We start from the raw sequence: 16013 nt of genomic DNA on the forward strand, positions 1-16013 counted from the left end.
CCGGACTCGTTGGGACTTCGGCGATTCTCGATTATCAGTTTTTCCGGATTATAGATCATCAGTTTAAATCTGGTAAGATGGCATACAGAAATTATAAAATTAAAAATATGAAACCATAATTTATGAAATAAAGAGCAATTAGGATCTAAAGGGTATCCAAATATACAAAAAAAAAAAAAAGAAAAGAAAAGCTTAATATTTATTTGTTTACTTTATTAAACATTTCTTTCAATGCGCGCATGCATAAAGCATACATTAAGCATAGTCAAAATTAGAAAATTGCAACCAGAAAACTATTTGATGTGTATTCGTGATATTTATAATGATGAGGAAATTGATTTAAATTATATCGGAGTACATCGAGATGAAACACTACATTTAGTGAGGAATTATAAGCCAAATAAAATAAAAGATAAGGATAGTGCTGACAGATCAACTTCCAGTTCATTGCACGCCGCAATGTTCCCCCCCCCCCCCCTGCGCAGAGCAGCGTGAAATTGATAAACAGATTTTGGAATGGTTAGTGAAACAAAGGAGCCTTTATCCATTTTTTGCAGCAATTCCACTTTTTGTTTGATGGACATCGAAACATCCTTTCGCTTCGTAGATTCCTTTGGCAGCTCCAGCTTCGGAAATTCTATTTGACATAATCGAAAGTTTCAACTTGCTTTTATAAAATTGCTCTAACAGTCCGCAAAAAATAATAAGCCAGATCCAATTCGAAGATTAAGAAACAACACAATTTGCAACATTAACTGAAATAGATAATTAGGTCCCCCCCCCACAGAGCAGTGTGAAATTGATAAACTAGATTTTGGAATAGTTAGAGAAACAAATCGCCTGTCACTTTCTTCATGTCTTTATCCATTTTTTCTTTTTTTTTTCCTTTTCTTTTTTTTTTTTTTTTTTTTTTTTTTTGGGGGGGGGGGGCAGTTCCACTTTTTGTGTAATGGACATCGAAACATGCTTTCCTGTAGATCCTTTGGTAGCTCCAGAATTGGAAACTCTTTTTGACATAATCAAAAGTTCAAGCTTACTTTTTATAAAATTGCTCTAACAGTCTGCAAAAAATAACAAGCTGGATCCAATTCGAAGATTAAGGAACAATGCAATCTGCAACATTAACTGAAATAGATAATTAGATAATTTTAGCTTAGCTTATACTGTCCGTTATACATTAAACGCGCATGAGTAAAGGTATTCTGCATGTGCAGAAAGTTTGTAGCTTTGAGGTCATTCCGGATTATGGATGTCCGAATTGAAGACTTTAGATTGTATAATACTTTTAAATATAAATGTTGGCTTATAAATATTTTTTGTACCTCCAATACTGTTTTGCTTCATGGAATTTGGTCATATTTTTTCAAATTTTGAGAATATTTTAAATAATAATAAAGAAACATTGTATGTAACATTATATAGATGTAGAGTTCTAAACAAAAGACTTGCTGAAAATGGCAAGTGCATGAAGTAACTGCTGAGCCTCTTCCGGTATTGTTGAATGAAATAATGGTAGTGCCATACTGTAGCAAGAATATTGATGAAAGGGGTTGAATCATTGAATACCATATTATCAGACCTTCACTGTATACTAAAATAACTGAGTTCCTTCTACAGATTTTTTTTTTTTTTTTTGTAAGTTTGTTTAGTACCAATTCATATATACAGTCACTGTCAGAAAATGTTTCATGCATAAGGAAGTATGGAATTAAAGTGCCATTTGAAAAATTAAACAGCAACAATTAGTCACAAACAACAATAAAAGTTTCGAAAATGAGAATGGAAGTACAACTATTTATTGTACAACTAGCAAAAATACTATGACTTTCAATCATAAGTAGGCTGCCATTATTTCTAATGCATTCTGCTGAATATTGCAACATGGAGTCATAGAGATCTGTTAACATATTTCTGAATTAGCTCATTCTTTGCAAATTGGACCCTGTCTTGCTATTTTTATAGATATTGTGGAACATTCAAATTTTGATAGATCAGCTTTGTAATATGGCTGCAATGGCAGAATGTCCATCTCTATGAGGAAAGCCTCTGAGATAACAGCAGTATGATGATGAGCATTATCCTGTTGGCTCTTGCAAATTACACAGCCCTTGGTTGAAGGACCTCATCAGTGTGCCATTCAGCTGTCAAAGATCTAGTGATAAACAGTGATTGGACATCGTGGCATGCATTCATCTAAGTATATGATACAGGGCAACAAAATGTTTTTTGTGGTGCTGATTGCATGTCTTCGGAGCTAAATATATTGTTCATTGTCACCAGGACAAAAGCAAGACTTGCTGAAAGGCAGTGTACATGCTTTAGCATGATTACATGATGTTCTTTTGTAGCAGCATTGCAATTTGGTGGTGGTGTTGTGGTGTCAGGAGTGCCCCTCATAACGGTCTGCAGTCCAATAGTATTCAGCCATCTGCTGAGATGAAGGATCACTGCTTGCTGATCATCACAGATAGGGCAGTTTAGTCGTGTCAAATTAGACTTCAGCTTTCTTTCATTCTTCTGTGTGGGGATCTTCCATGGCCTGCATATCTGAGTGCATACTTTATTGAATCCAATACTGCCTGCAACATGCATCAGTAATATTCACGTGAGCAATGTAGTGAAAAATATGAAAAAATGACTGCCTGCCTTCAAGCACTTGTATAAAGTGACCCTTCTTGAATGCATCCAGCTCTCAAAATTGTTGTTGAATTTATTTCAGAGGTGTAATGCTCTTTAAACTGATAGCTTTAATACAGCGGCACTAGTCAAAATAAAAATTACCTATACATTACCTTTCATAGTATGATAGGTACACCAATAAGCCTTGCCCTTGCTGACACCATTTGCGTGGACAAGTATGAAACTTTAATTATTTGAATCTCTAATCACAAGCCTGTGTGCTTGATTTCATTCAAATAGATTGCTGTTGTTGTGCCTACCTCCCACTCCTGTTTTTGGATCGCAAGTGCTTATTGTGAGCATTTAAAAAAAACTCATAATTTTATTCACTAGTAATAATTCTCTAATAATAATTAAGACTATGAAGACTATGCAATGATGGATCAGTTTATTTAAGTATTATGGGAAAATTTGAAAAACTAGTATTAAGCTTTTTGATGTACCATTCAAAAGCCATTTTATATACACATGGTTATCAGTAAAGCTGATAGCATAGGGATATCCAAAATCCACATAGTGGCAGTCAATTCCATTCTTGCAGTGAGGCAGTTTTTAACTCAGGAATGGTTCTCAGATGAGGATGGTGAGATGAAATTGCCCTCCTAAGAGCATCTCAGACGTACTGTATAGGGTTAACATCAGGAGGAGGTCTGACTGATCCATGCAGCAGATATCCTCACTTTTCAGGTATTCATCCACCAGCTGAGCCCTATGTGGACGAATGTTGACATTAATTAACAAGAACCCAAGATCAAGTGCACCTTTGAAAAGTCAAACGCAGTGCCAGTGTGGCCTTATGGGTTACACCAATTCTGACCCTGGCCCTCGTTTCAGTTAAACTGTTGTAGATTTTGAATGTTCTTGCATGTGTGCTAATTTGCATAACCTTGTGGCCGGAGTGAGTTACATGACATGAATCAAGGAGAGCATAGTACTATGACTAAATTAAGCTTATATATTCATAAAAAATCTTAACATATTTCACCCAACATAATTTATATATCCCTGGTGACAGTTCTTAATTTTATCTTTTCGTTTTGAACATTTCGATTTTTTGATGCAGAAAATTCTATGTTAGTATGTTTTCCAACATTTTCAATTTCAACAATCTCATGAAAGTGGATTCGACACTTCTTTTCAATTATGTATATTCATAAGCAATCTAACACTGTGATTTAGCTTAAGAAAAACATAACCTAAAATGATTATTCAATACGTACAACTTTTTAGTGTCTGCAGTTTTGAAGAAGTAAATGGAGAAATTGAAATCATTAAAAATATTTTCTAAGCAGAAGTTCACAAGATCTCTCTATATTTCATAGCAATCAGGAAGCCTTTGTCAAATACATGCTGAGATCTTCAGCCATCCAATATAATGCCTGTCCAAATTGTTATACCTCCACCACCATAATGATCCTTTTCCCTAATGAGGGAGAGATGGTATTATGTCCTAGGCTCTTTATCCAGGTACAGGTACACTCAGAATTAGTGCCCAGGCTGAATTTCAACTCATCTGGGAATTTCACAGTGTTCCACTGAAGTCTGGTCAATGGTGCACGTTGTTTGCACCTTGTTAAATGCATACTCTTGTATACTCTTGTGTACTGCTGTGAGTGGGACACAAACAGCACAAACTTCTGCATACAACCCTATTTTATAAAGGTAATTGGCAGTTGTAGACTGTGGAACTTAGCTTCCAGTGGCAGCATACAGCTCACACGAGAGCTGTGAAGCTGTAGCAGTTCTGTATCGCCTTGCTGAAAGTGCCAAATAACAATCCTCACAATATAGAACCAGTGTCTTGAAACTGTTTCCACAAATTGCGAATGACACTAGGCATTGAGGTCTGTATCCACCTGCATTTATGATTGTCTAACGACAATTCTCCATTTCATTCTGTCATCCATATGTTCATGGCTACTCATTTTACCAGATACATTTTAAAATTTACCCAACTCTTGCGAGAAATGCAGCAAATGTCATGAAGCAGTACATGTACGTAAATTGCTGCTCATGGCACATATATCCCCTCCATAATCACAATCACAGCTGTGCAGACATGCACATGTATGCTATTGCATTTAAGTAATTATTTACATATTCATTCGGTGCCTTAATTAGTACCTTTGGTTCAATACTTTTCATTAAAGATTGACATAATTTGCAAATTTTCTTAATTTTTCACACAAGTGTATATGTTTATTGTGCATATTTCTCCATGAATTTTATTGTTTACATTTTTCTTCAACAATGATTTTACTAATATGTTTTACAGATTGACATTCCAAAGGCACCTGGATTAGGTCTAATGTTAGAAGAGTTACATTATGACTGGTATGATTCAAAGTATGGATCTGATGGCATGCATGAACCATTAAAATGGGATGCATACAATGTAAGAAAGAAAATTTCCAAATTTTTTTTATTTTCATTGCTTAAAAAAATATATCTGAGTATATGTATATTTGTCTTTTTATAGTGGTGCAATAATATTTTTATTCCCTGTCATGAAGTGTGTAATTCTTTATTCTATTATGGAGAGAATTCATATTAAACGTTCATGGGGCATATTTTATCCTGATTGGTAATTCAGTAAAATTACCTGAAATATTAAACATAGCTGAGTAATAAAAGTAAAAAATCTGCTTTCAGATTTTATATTATGCCCGAAGGGGCATTTTTATAACATTTTGTATGTTACCTTTATTTATTAAATATTATGTTCTTCACACTTAAACCATAAAATTCAGTTCAACAGCAATATCACAAATTATTTAAAAAGAGCATATCTTTAGAATTCTCGATACAAAGTCTCGCACTCTGGAGATAATTTTGTTCTCTCCACATAGTGTTGCCATTGCTCGCTTTGAAATCGTTGAATTTGTTAATCAAAAATCCATTAAAGTTTAACAAAATATGAAATAGATAATAAAACAAATTCCAAGTTTGGGCTTCCAGATGCCCATATTCGAGTGCAGACTATATTATTCAAAATTTGATGTCTCTAGGTACTTTTGTTTTTTCATAGTGCTAGAACCACACATACATTTGGGCAGATTCTTCATTTTTTAATTTCTTTAAATGCAATGAAGGCTCTAATATTTGATGGTAACAATTTGAAAAGTGAAACACCATTTTATAGTGGATGAGGCAAAATTCCTATGTGAAATTAATAGCCCTTCTGGGTAATATGCCTCTTTGGGCTAATAATTAATACTGAAATTTGCTTTTATGATGGTTTCACAAGCTTCCTGTTCAAAGTCTGAAGGGAAGGGGATGAGTTCCCTCAAACCGTCCTCCTCCCAGGGTCTGTCAAAATTAGGATGGAAGCTTAACCCTTTTGTTGCAATTGTCACGCTTATGTCATTCATGTCAAGAAATTCATTCATTTCCCGACTGGCATTCTTATTCACCCCTAACCATCACACATTTATGCTAGGGTCTTGGAGCATTTTAAAAATTATAACTTTTAACACAAGATGGCATTGCATGTCCATAGCTACATGTAGATTTGACCTTCTACTCGAAATGAAAGAAACGTTACTCATTCGAGGGGGAGGCCATAATATAAACAAGCAGGTCCTGTCTCTTTAATTTGCCACGTGATATAAAACATTTGTGTTTCTGATATTCCACTGAATCACCTTTTTTCTCCACTTTGTAGGGTCTGTAGGCTTTATGTTGCTTTTGTATATATTTTGTATTCTTTCCTTTTTATTTTGGAAAGCTTTGACTCCAGTTTATTATCGCAAGAAGGCATTATTTATCAGAGGAAAGCTATACTCGCATAGTAAATGAGCCAATTAATGCCATGTTATGGAGAGTGATGATTCATTTCTAAAGTGAAATTTCTAGTGATTCTGATATGGGTATTTGTCTGAGACTGAGTCTCTGATTGCCTGCCTCCCACTTTCCGTGAAAGATTTTGGTACATCTTCTTGTAAATAGTCTTTCTTGTAGTTTTTTTAATTAATTTTGAAGTTTATTAATGTGTTTTGCTAATTAAAACTTTAGAATAATGTGAATAGCTCATCTGAAAATTATTTTTGAAGCAGTTTTCTTTTTATGTGTTTTCCTGTAAAGTAAAGTAAATGTGCATATTGCATCTGTAGCATTTCAACATACTTTTTGAGAACTTTAGACATATATAGACTTCCTGTAATCATGTAAAGACCTATGGGGCTCAAGGCACTATGGGTTGAGCAGTAAAGTCACTCAACATTCATAGTTCAACCTGGGCTCAATTCCAGACAAATGCCCAGGCTGCACTGGTGTTTTCGCGAAATTTTCCATGTGTAACATGGATATGAGCGAATTTTCCTTAGAAAGTCCTTCACAAAAGCATCCTTTCCCTTGGGTAGGTAGTCCTAATGTGATTTACCATAATCAGATAAACCAAATCAAGGTATTATCATAACTGTTTTAATGTCTAATTATGCTTATCAAACTATCAGCATCAAACTATTATTATGCATCTCTAGAATGGTTTGGAGAATATTTGGGTATATAATGACCTTTTAGAATGATTAAAGGGCATGAGATGATTATCTATTTCATCACCAATCAGTGTTTTAGAATTAAAATCAAGAAATCAGGAAGTTTAGATATATCTATCAGACATTTTCATATTCAAAATCATCTTAAGATAGGAAACGAAAGCAAATGTTGCTTTTGACCATATTTTGAGTAGTGGTTATTTAATTGCTAATCAAATTTTAATAGAACTATTCTGTGGTTCTCAGATTGAATAAATTGTTCATTATTAAAAAGTAATAATACATAATTGCAGTGCACTAAATTACAATGCATCTCGTATATTAATGCTATAATTTAATGCATTTTTATTTTGATATATAGTATGTATTGTTTAAACTGGTCTATTCTTTGCAGGAATTCATTGAGACATTTAAACAAGAAAAAATATGTGCGAATATTGCAAAAACAGAGAGAGAAGAAAAATCGTATCCTTTAGTGTGTTTTAACATATTTTATCTGTTTTAATGAATTCAAATTTTATCTGTTTCAATTTTGATAGTATAGTATATTTAAGAGGGAAAATATTCACAAATATATCTGTATGTCAATTATGTACAGTAAAATGATTTCCAAGACAAATAGAATTAGACATTATAAATTGTAAGGAAAGGAGTTATTTAAAATTAGACCCCCACCAAAAGCCTTATTTCGGCCTAGATTTTGGCAAAAGTCTTTTTGCTCCTGAAAATGAGCAACTTATATCTATCTAATCACTTTCAAAATCTACATGAAGCTAAGCTTGCTTTTTTTTACCCATCACATAAATTAGATGAGTTTCTCTTCCAGTATAATAAAAGGATGTAAAATTACTCATATTGAAAAAGAAATTTATAAAGTTCTTTATATAATAAAGAATTCAAATCTTTAACTCAGCTCCCTAATTTTTTAGTAGATTAAATTTCTCTTTGTTTCTATTGTGATATTTGGTAAAAAATTTCAAATGCATACTGAAATTATATTGGTTTATATTAGATGGAAATAAAAGAAAATGCATGAATTAACTATTTAGCATTAAATAATTTATCTTATTTAATCAACTACAAATATATAAGTATGTTTAAAATTTGAGACTTAGCATATATGTGCTTCTCTACTTCAGTGGTGAAAGCACACTTGCATTACCTTAAAAGCATAGCTACATTAACCATTATATGAAGTAAGCATATGTTTAGAGCTTTACTCTCTAATTTACTGCAAAACTGTGAATGGTGCAACTGAATTAGATGCCCCAAATATTCTCAATAAGTGAAAAATTAAATTTGAAAGCATGTAAATATACAATTATAATGTTAATTATAATAAGAATAATAATATTCATTAATCTTAAGCTTACTGCATAAAAATAAAAATAAATTAAATAGAACCATAAAAATAAAATTATCTTGTAGAAATTTATAAAACAAAATCATAGAAGAAAATATTGAATATACTTTTTTAAATATAGACATTTGTTTTTAAATATTTTTTACACTAATGATCACTAGTTGCTCCCCAGAATGCTAATTTTTTCAGCTGAAATACATTAAAAATCCCTACAAAGATATTGAGTAACAAAATAGGCTGCATACCTTTTCCTCTACTTAGAGTATAAGATCATAGGCTCATTCATTTTGCTCAAACTATACGAGGCAATATGATAGATAATTGTGAACTAAGTGTGCATTGCAGGCAGGGTTGTGGGACCCAGTGTGTTAATGAGATTGATTGTTATGTTGATGAGCTGTGGATGTGATGTGTGGGCAAGCTAAATTGGACCCATTGTTGCATGATGGAGTGTTATTAAGAGGACATCATTTGTTGGCATGTATGTTGCTGTTATGTTCGAGACAGAGCATGTGTGAAGGAGCACCTTGGCAGGTATGATGTACATTGTCATCATTTAGTGGGGTGGAGTGTGTACTTCTCTGGGTCGCCAGTGTGACCTTTTAATGGTGGTATGTTCACTTACAGAGTTTGTACGGTCCTTAAAAGTCCTTAGGTTTTTTTGGAATCGACTTTTGGTCCTTAATTTTGGCCCAAATCAGCAGAAAGTCCTTAATTTTAATCATCTGAAATTTCTGTCTGTTTTTATGACTGCCATTTTGAGTGTGAATTAGCATTTTGGAGGAATATTTTTTGGCGATTCACTGGTTATCTTTTGAATGGATTCGTGGGTTATAATTTGTTTCTATTTCTAAAATAAATGATGGGATACTCAAGTTTCTAAGCAAGAAGTGAGACATAAGCATTTTGAAATTAATTTTTTCTAAAAGAGCTCTTAACTCCTTAAGGACCAGCGCCGGGAGAATGAAGCGCAGTCACGGGACCGGAGCCTCTGAAATGGATCGTCGCCATCGGCCCACACATTTTCAGCAGTTAAAGAATATCACATTAATAGAAATAAGTTAAACAGGCAAAATACTAAAATCATAATTATACACACAGAAATAAATACTATAAATATGAAAAAAATTACAAATACAAAATTTTAAAAAAATCTAAACGATAATTACCTGTAGGTAATTAAATTCCAGTTTAAAAATTCTGCCATATGTGAAATAATTCAAAATAAGGATCGATACACAGTCCATCATTGCATATTTCACACTCAAAATACGTTGTTTGCTTTCGCTTTTCCTTGGTTTTAGTGCACACAACGCATCTTCTCCTACCTTTATAACCTCCTCCGTCAACGTGAATTTCAGAAACTGTCTTCCAGTTGCATGGAAAGGTGGAGTGTCTGGTGATTTTGGACAAATTTTTAAGTTTTTAAATAAGGTCTCTTAGCCATGGCTAACAGAATGAAACTGAATATAACCCCAACACATGTAACAAAACTTCAAAAGACACTCAGAAATATTTTACCCTCAAACACTGTGTGATATCAGGTTTATATTAGAAAACTTCCTGTTTTTCTAAATTGAAAACAGCGTCCACGATTACCGGAAATTGATCAAAGAAATACCCCCACTGGTGGGATATTCGTTACTGATCATGTCAATATATACATTATATGTAAAGTAAATAATACATTATGTACCAAAATATAATGCCTGTGTCATTATATATAATGACCATTCAAGGTATTATATATAATGACCTATTAAATCGAGTATCAAAAACAAAAACGCTGGCTCTTTCCTGAGAAATGTGAGCAAGATGCATTATGCGTCGAGAAAGCTGATAGTCTTTCCCCTTCTGTAATAATGTTGTAATGTTACTTTTTAATTAACCAAGAAAGCTTATGTTAAGTTTCAAAATAAATAGGGAAAAAAAGAAAATCCTAATGAAATAAACAAAAACATCCTTTAAATCACATGTGCACTTAGAAAGAGCCGTGATTTCCAGTTTGTTTATTTCAGTAAATCTCTCAAAACCAGAAGCACAAACAAAAACTAATGCCAGTACATGAAGGTCAAATGCCGTATGAATCAATCCATGTGAAAACAATTACCATTTAGCTCCATTTACTTTCTTTTAAATATTCAAATAAATCGTTCCATTTTAATATCACGTATATGTGACGCTGGGCTCGTATGAGCAGAATTGTTGCGTCACATATACGGGACCCTGGGCTAGTAGGAGTGGAATCGTTGCGTCACTCTGTAACTGGCCTGCTTTACCATATATATTTCATATTTCCTATGAATGTTCATATTACTAAAGAAATAAAATTAGCCACTTTCTCTATACATTCTAAATGCATTTAGTGTTTTTTAGAATGACAGAAATCCTTATTTTTAAATCCAAAAATTCTAAAATAAAAAGGAAACATGTTGAAGAAAGAAACTGAAGAAAAAACATAAAGAAAATTATTCTTCAAAGATATGTGCAGTTATTATTATGTAAATTACCCAATTGTTTATGATTTCAGCCTTTACTATAATTTCCCGTTTCTATTTCCTCCTACAATAGAGTTACTGAGTCAGATTAAATTCAAATTAAATTGTATAATCTTTGACCACTAGTCCACATTTTTAGTTTGAATTTGACTGTTTTTGTTTAATTACATCACCGGGAGCTGTAATTGATTTTGTTAGCATCAGAACATGCCTTTATGTTCTAAGTTCTTTTTAAATAAGAGGCTTATTCAAATCTTTGTCTGTAGTTACTTTCAAACATAGTGATAATTTGCTTCACGTCTGTCGGGGTTTTTGGACTATTTAACTTATCAGATCAAGTAAACTTTCATATGTACATTGTGGAGAGGTTGACAAGTTAGGAGATAAAGCTTTCAGAAACTAGTGAGAACATTGGTTTGCATATTGAGACAAATCTTTCATTGTTAGAAAAGATGATTAAAGAGAAGGAAATCAATATTAACTAGCCAAAATGTTTGGGAAGGCCTCAAATTAAAATGACAGATAAATTTTTTTGTTGAGTGTTGCTGTTACGAAACATAAATGTCTTGTAACTTTTAATGTGTAATTATCCTAATATCGTTTAAGAATCAATGTCATAAATTGCATGTATTTTAAACTGAAATTTTATTAGATTATATTTTAATAGGGCTTTTTAACAATATTGTTAGAAAATAAAATTTAATATAGTGGCCATGTAAATCCATAATGACTAAGGTTATCTAACTACCTAATTTAATTATTTATAACTAACTGCTTACCCTTAAAAAATTTTCTACATATTAAAACGAGTTATTGCCTTTCTTTAATACTCACTGTGTGGTCACAAGATAAAAGACAAAAATGTAAAAATTCAAGTAAAATTTATTCTTTGTATCCAGTGAGACTTAAAATAATACAAAACAACTTATCACCTCTGGTGCTTTAATGTCTTACTGGAACCTTAAAGTATATTAACTGGGTTACAACCCCTGGAACAGTACACGAAGCTATGACACTAACTGCATCAAACTGAGCCTTGCTAACTTTCCTGAAAAACTAACCTGAAAGGCCTCATGTAGGCACTTTATGGATTAAAATTAACCTGAAATGTATGGATTAAAACTAACCTGAAAAGCCTCATGCACTTGCCAACCATGCCTACATGAGGCCTTTCAGGTTAGTTTTAATCAGCAGGTCTCTCTTTAGACAAGCAGCAGTGGTGAGACAACATTCAGTCTTTTGTTATGAATCATGCTAATTGTGATCTTACTTCTCATTTTAACGTATGTCATTTGACATAAAAATCTACCTGCTACTTACTAAACCTCTAGACTGACCAAGTATGTGACAAAATGAGACATTAAAAAAATCAACTTAAAGCTGTACTGTTAGTAAAACATATATGCCACTTATCTTCTTTCAAATATGTCCAACTGTTATAAGTGTAAAATATTAAATGCTACTTGATAAATTGCGTAACGTTTATTTTATTCTCAAACTTATTAATCATTATGTTAATTAATTCATGTTTAGTAATAAAGCATACTACTTAGGGATCTATTTTATTTTTAGGGTGGTATTACAAAAGTGAAATTCAGGCACAGATAATATTTTTAATTGAATTTATTCAGTTCTCATTTGCTCATAGGTCCTTTTAATTTTTTTTTCATTGATGGTCCTTAAAAGTACTTAATTTCTGTGTGCAGAAATGTGTACAAACTCTGACTTAGTGTTGCTTGGTATATAGTTTCTTGCTCATGTCACTCTTTGTTAGCTCCATTGAAATGTGCAGCACCACACAAGTTTCACATAACCCTTGAAGATGAAAGCGACTTTAGAATTTGATCTCAGGTCTGTTATGTGGCAGTCAAATATCATACCGCTGCAAAAGAGCTCCTGTTTTTTTTTTTTTTTTTTTTTTTTTTTTTTTTTTTTTTTTTTCAGTGGAAGAGATAGAACAGTTTACTATATTTAAAGAAAACTGTTGGAGCGATAAGGCTTAATCAGTAATACTGTTATTATTGTCAAGGCTTCAAATAACTTATTTAATTTTTAATTATTGTGCTTTTGCATAATTTAACATCACTGCAGGAAAACCTTAAGTTTAGACATTATAATAATTATTCATAAAATTTTCAAAAGTTCTAATTTTATTTTGTGAGCCTTTTTTACATGTAGGCATATGCCATCATGTAATTCTGTAATTAGCTACTGGCTATTCATTGTTCAGTCTGCTACAGTCAGTGAACTATTTGTAGTTTCTTTCCCTTTGTCTTCCACTGAATGAAAGAGAGAATTAAAAAAAGAAGAGTCTCATTTAATTGCCATATTGAAATTGCCCCCCCCCAAATGGAAGTATATTGCACCACTTCATTAGTTATATTGGCCTGTAACCCGTATTGTAAATCAAGAAATGCGAAAGTGATGGGTACCCATTCTTAAGGAGAAAAAAAGTTGATGAGAAGAGTCATTAAAGATCAGCAAAAAATAAATCAGTTATTAGCATGATTTAAAAAAAAAAATAATATATTATTTAAAAGAAAATTACATAATCTAAAATTTCATTCATAATAAAAGTTTAAAAAATCAATTCCTTGCTTTATTACACTTCTTTAATTATATAATTTTAAGAATTTTAATTGTTTTATAAATTTTCAACAACTGAAAAATGAAGGAAATAAAAATATTACTAGAGATGATCTGGAAATTTTTGTGAACATTTTAAATAGGTAAATCACAATTTCAGAAATAGATCTGCAGGCTAGAAAAACCTTGATTGGATTGTCTTTGTTTGACTCATATATATGAATTAAAACAACACTAATATCTAACAAATATTAATACATAATAAAAAGAAAATTGTTGAACTTGTTAGACATCTCTTTTATATCAAATCAAAAACATTGTTCAAGAATGAAATTATCCAATTATTTTGAAGAAACTTAATTATTAGATATCCTAAAATTTGCATTGCAATACTATTTTTCTTTTTTGCATTTATCTCTTTGTGTAGCTGAAGCTGGATGTAGCCAATAAGGCACTTAAAGCCATGAAAAATATTGAACTTATGAAAAAACATTTAAGGCATTAACTATGGGCCCATTATAAATTATAAATTTTAGTGATGCTTGATTTGTATAAAGGGCTTTTAGAGTACAATTTATTTTACAATACCATAATTGTTACTATTAAAAAATTTTATAAAAGAGATTCAAACTCCATCCAGCAAATCAGTTCACTTTTAATATTTTTATGGCACTAATAATATTGTGGTCATTGAGGAAAAAAGTGCTTTAAAAACATGGAATAAAAATGGGGGAAAAACTGCTCAGTTTTGTTTTGTTCTAAAGAAAAAATGTAGATTGTATTTATAAGACCTTTTTACATATATTTTTGACTATTCAAAAGAAAACATGTTCTTACAACTAAGGTAGAAATTATTTAACATTTCAGAATTCCACAAAGAACATTAGAAGCATGCCTCTGTGGTAGATTATTCAGATAAATGAATATCTGATTATCATGAAAAAAAAATTCTAAAGACAATAATTTCAAAATGATTCAAGAAAAGACTGATTTATTAAACATTTCCAGAAACAGAAATTTCATTTTTCAAAAAGAACATTAGTTTGTAGGGTTTTTTTTTTTTTTTTTTTTTTTTTTTTTTTGTAGTAAGCACTCACTTAAGACTTATCAGAGTTTAAGTAACTGAAGTTCTGCTTTTCAGATATAGTAATACTATAATATGCTGATTTTAGCATCACAAACAATTTTGGCTTGTGTGCATTATTCCCTATTAGGAAACATAAATTTGGTGCTATGGCAGTGTTGACTGAGATTTGGTTGACAGGCACTTTCTCTGTTTTGGTAATGCATTCTTCCATTATGCAACTTTCTCAAATCTCAGGAGTGCCTACCCATTTATGCTTTAATCTTAGATAAATAATTTACTTATGCAAAAAAATATATCCATAAAATTATAATTTGAGTTCTGCATTTCATATCTGACTATTTTCAGTTGTAGTAGCCTTTTATATTATCTGCATAGTATTGGCATAAACTTTTATTGTTTCTTTTATGTATGTCTTTTAGTATTTTTTTAGTTCGGCATTCATTCAACCAAGACTCCACAAGAAATTTCCTTAATTCTCCTTTTAGTATGCTGCAGTGGCTTGAAACTTTACCACATCATAGTTATGATGTTAGAGATGCAGGCCCTCCAGAAAAGCTCCCACCCAAAGGACCCATAGAAGCAACTATCAGTGATGACTTACACCAGCAACAATCTATCCTTAAAGCAGTGTCAAATTCCAGTGTTTCTGCCTCTGATATAGATGAAAACCTTTGTAGTGATGAGGTTAACTCTAATACAACATCTAGTGAATTAAGCACAAATATTTGTAAAAAAGAAACAGAAATTAAATGTGAATGTTAATAGTATCTTAAATTCTTAATTTGTATACTCAGTCATTTATACCTACATTAAAGTCATTTTGTATTGCAGATTTTACACCACTTGGCAACTTAGTGCAGTTACAGATATTTAATGGGAAATATATTACGAGTATGTTCTGACATAATCTAAAAACATTTATTATTTTTTAATTATTGTTACATCTAAAATTAAGCAGCATACTCAGAATGTATAATAATCAAACTTCAACTTATTTAATGTTAATTTTTTATACTGAAAGCATTTGCAAAGGAGTGACTCATTAAAAGAAAGAAAGCTACAGTGAAAAGGCCAACTCTAATGCAATGTCTAATGAATTAAGTGCAAATACAAGGTGCATTGATAAAGTAATCAGACAAATTAAAAGACTAAATAATAAAATAAAAATGTGAAAAATTAAATGTATATTTGAAAGTATAACATCTGATCTCTTGTTAAAGCCAGTTTAAACTGGTTATTTTGTCGAACAGTGTATGGCGATGCATTGTTATCAAGAACATAAGTGTATGAGTGGTAGAACTACT

The 16013-nt window shown here is 31.7% G+C and overlaps 1 protein-coding gene across 5 annotated transcripts in view; it reads left to right on the top strand.

Moving 5' to 3' along the window:
* Pus1 (Pseudouridine synthase 1) overlaps positions 1–15483 on the top strand; it is a 54052-nt gene extending 38569 nt beyond the window's left edge. For all 5 annotated transcript variants that reach the window (XM_035361894.2, XM_035361895.2, XM_035361896.2 and 2 more), the window contains 3 exons: positions 4955–5074; positions 7570–7640; positions 15195–15483. In XM_035361894.2, the coding sequence (XP_035217785.1) occupies positions 4955–5074; positions 7570–7640; positions 15195–15471 (468 nt within the window). In that variant the 3' untranslated portion in view covers positions 15472–15483. The remainder of the gene's footprint in view (positions 1–4954; positions 5075–7569; positions 7641–15194) is intronic.
* Positions 15484–16013: the final 530 nt, after the last annotated feature.

This window comes from Stegodyphus dumicola, chromosome 7 (genome assembly GCF_044657685.1).
Source record: "Stegodyphus dumicola isolate Sdum_Otavi_A_Nest chromosome 7, ASM4465768v1".
In the NCBI taxonomy this organism is placed as follows: Eukaryota; Metazoa; Arthropoda; class Arachnida; order Araneae; family Eresidae; genus Stegodyphus; species Stegodyphus dumicola.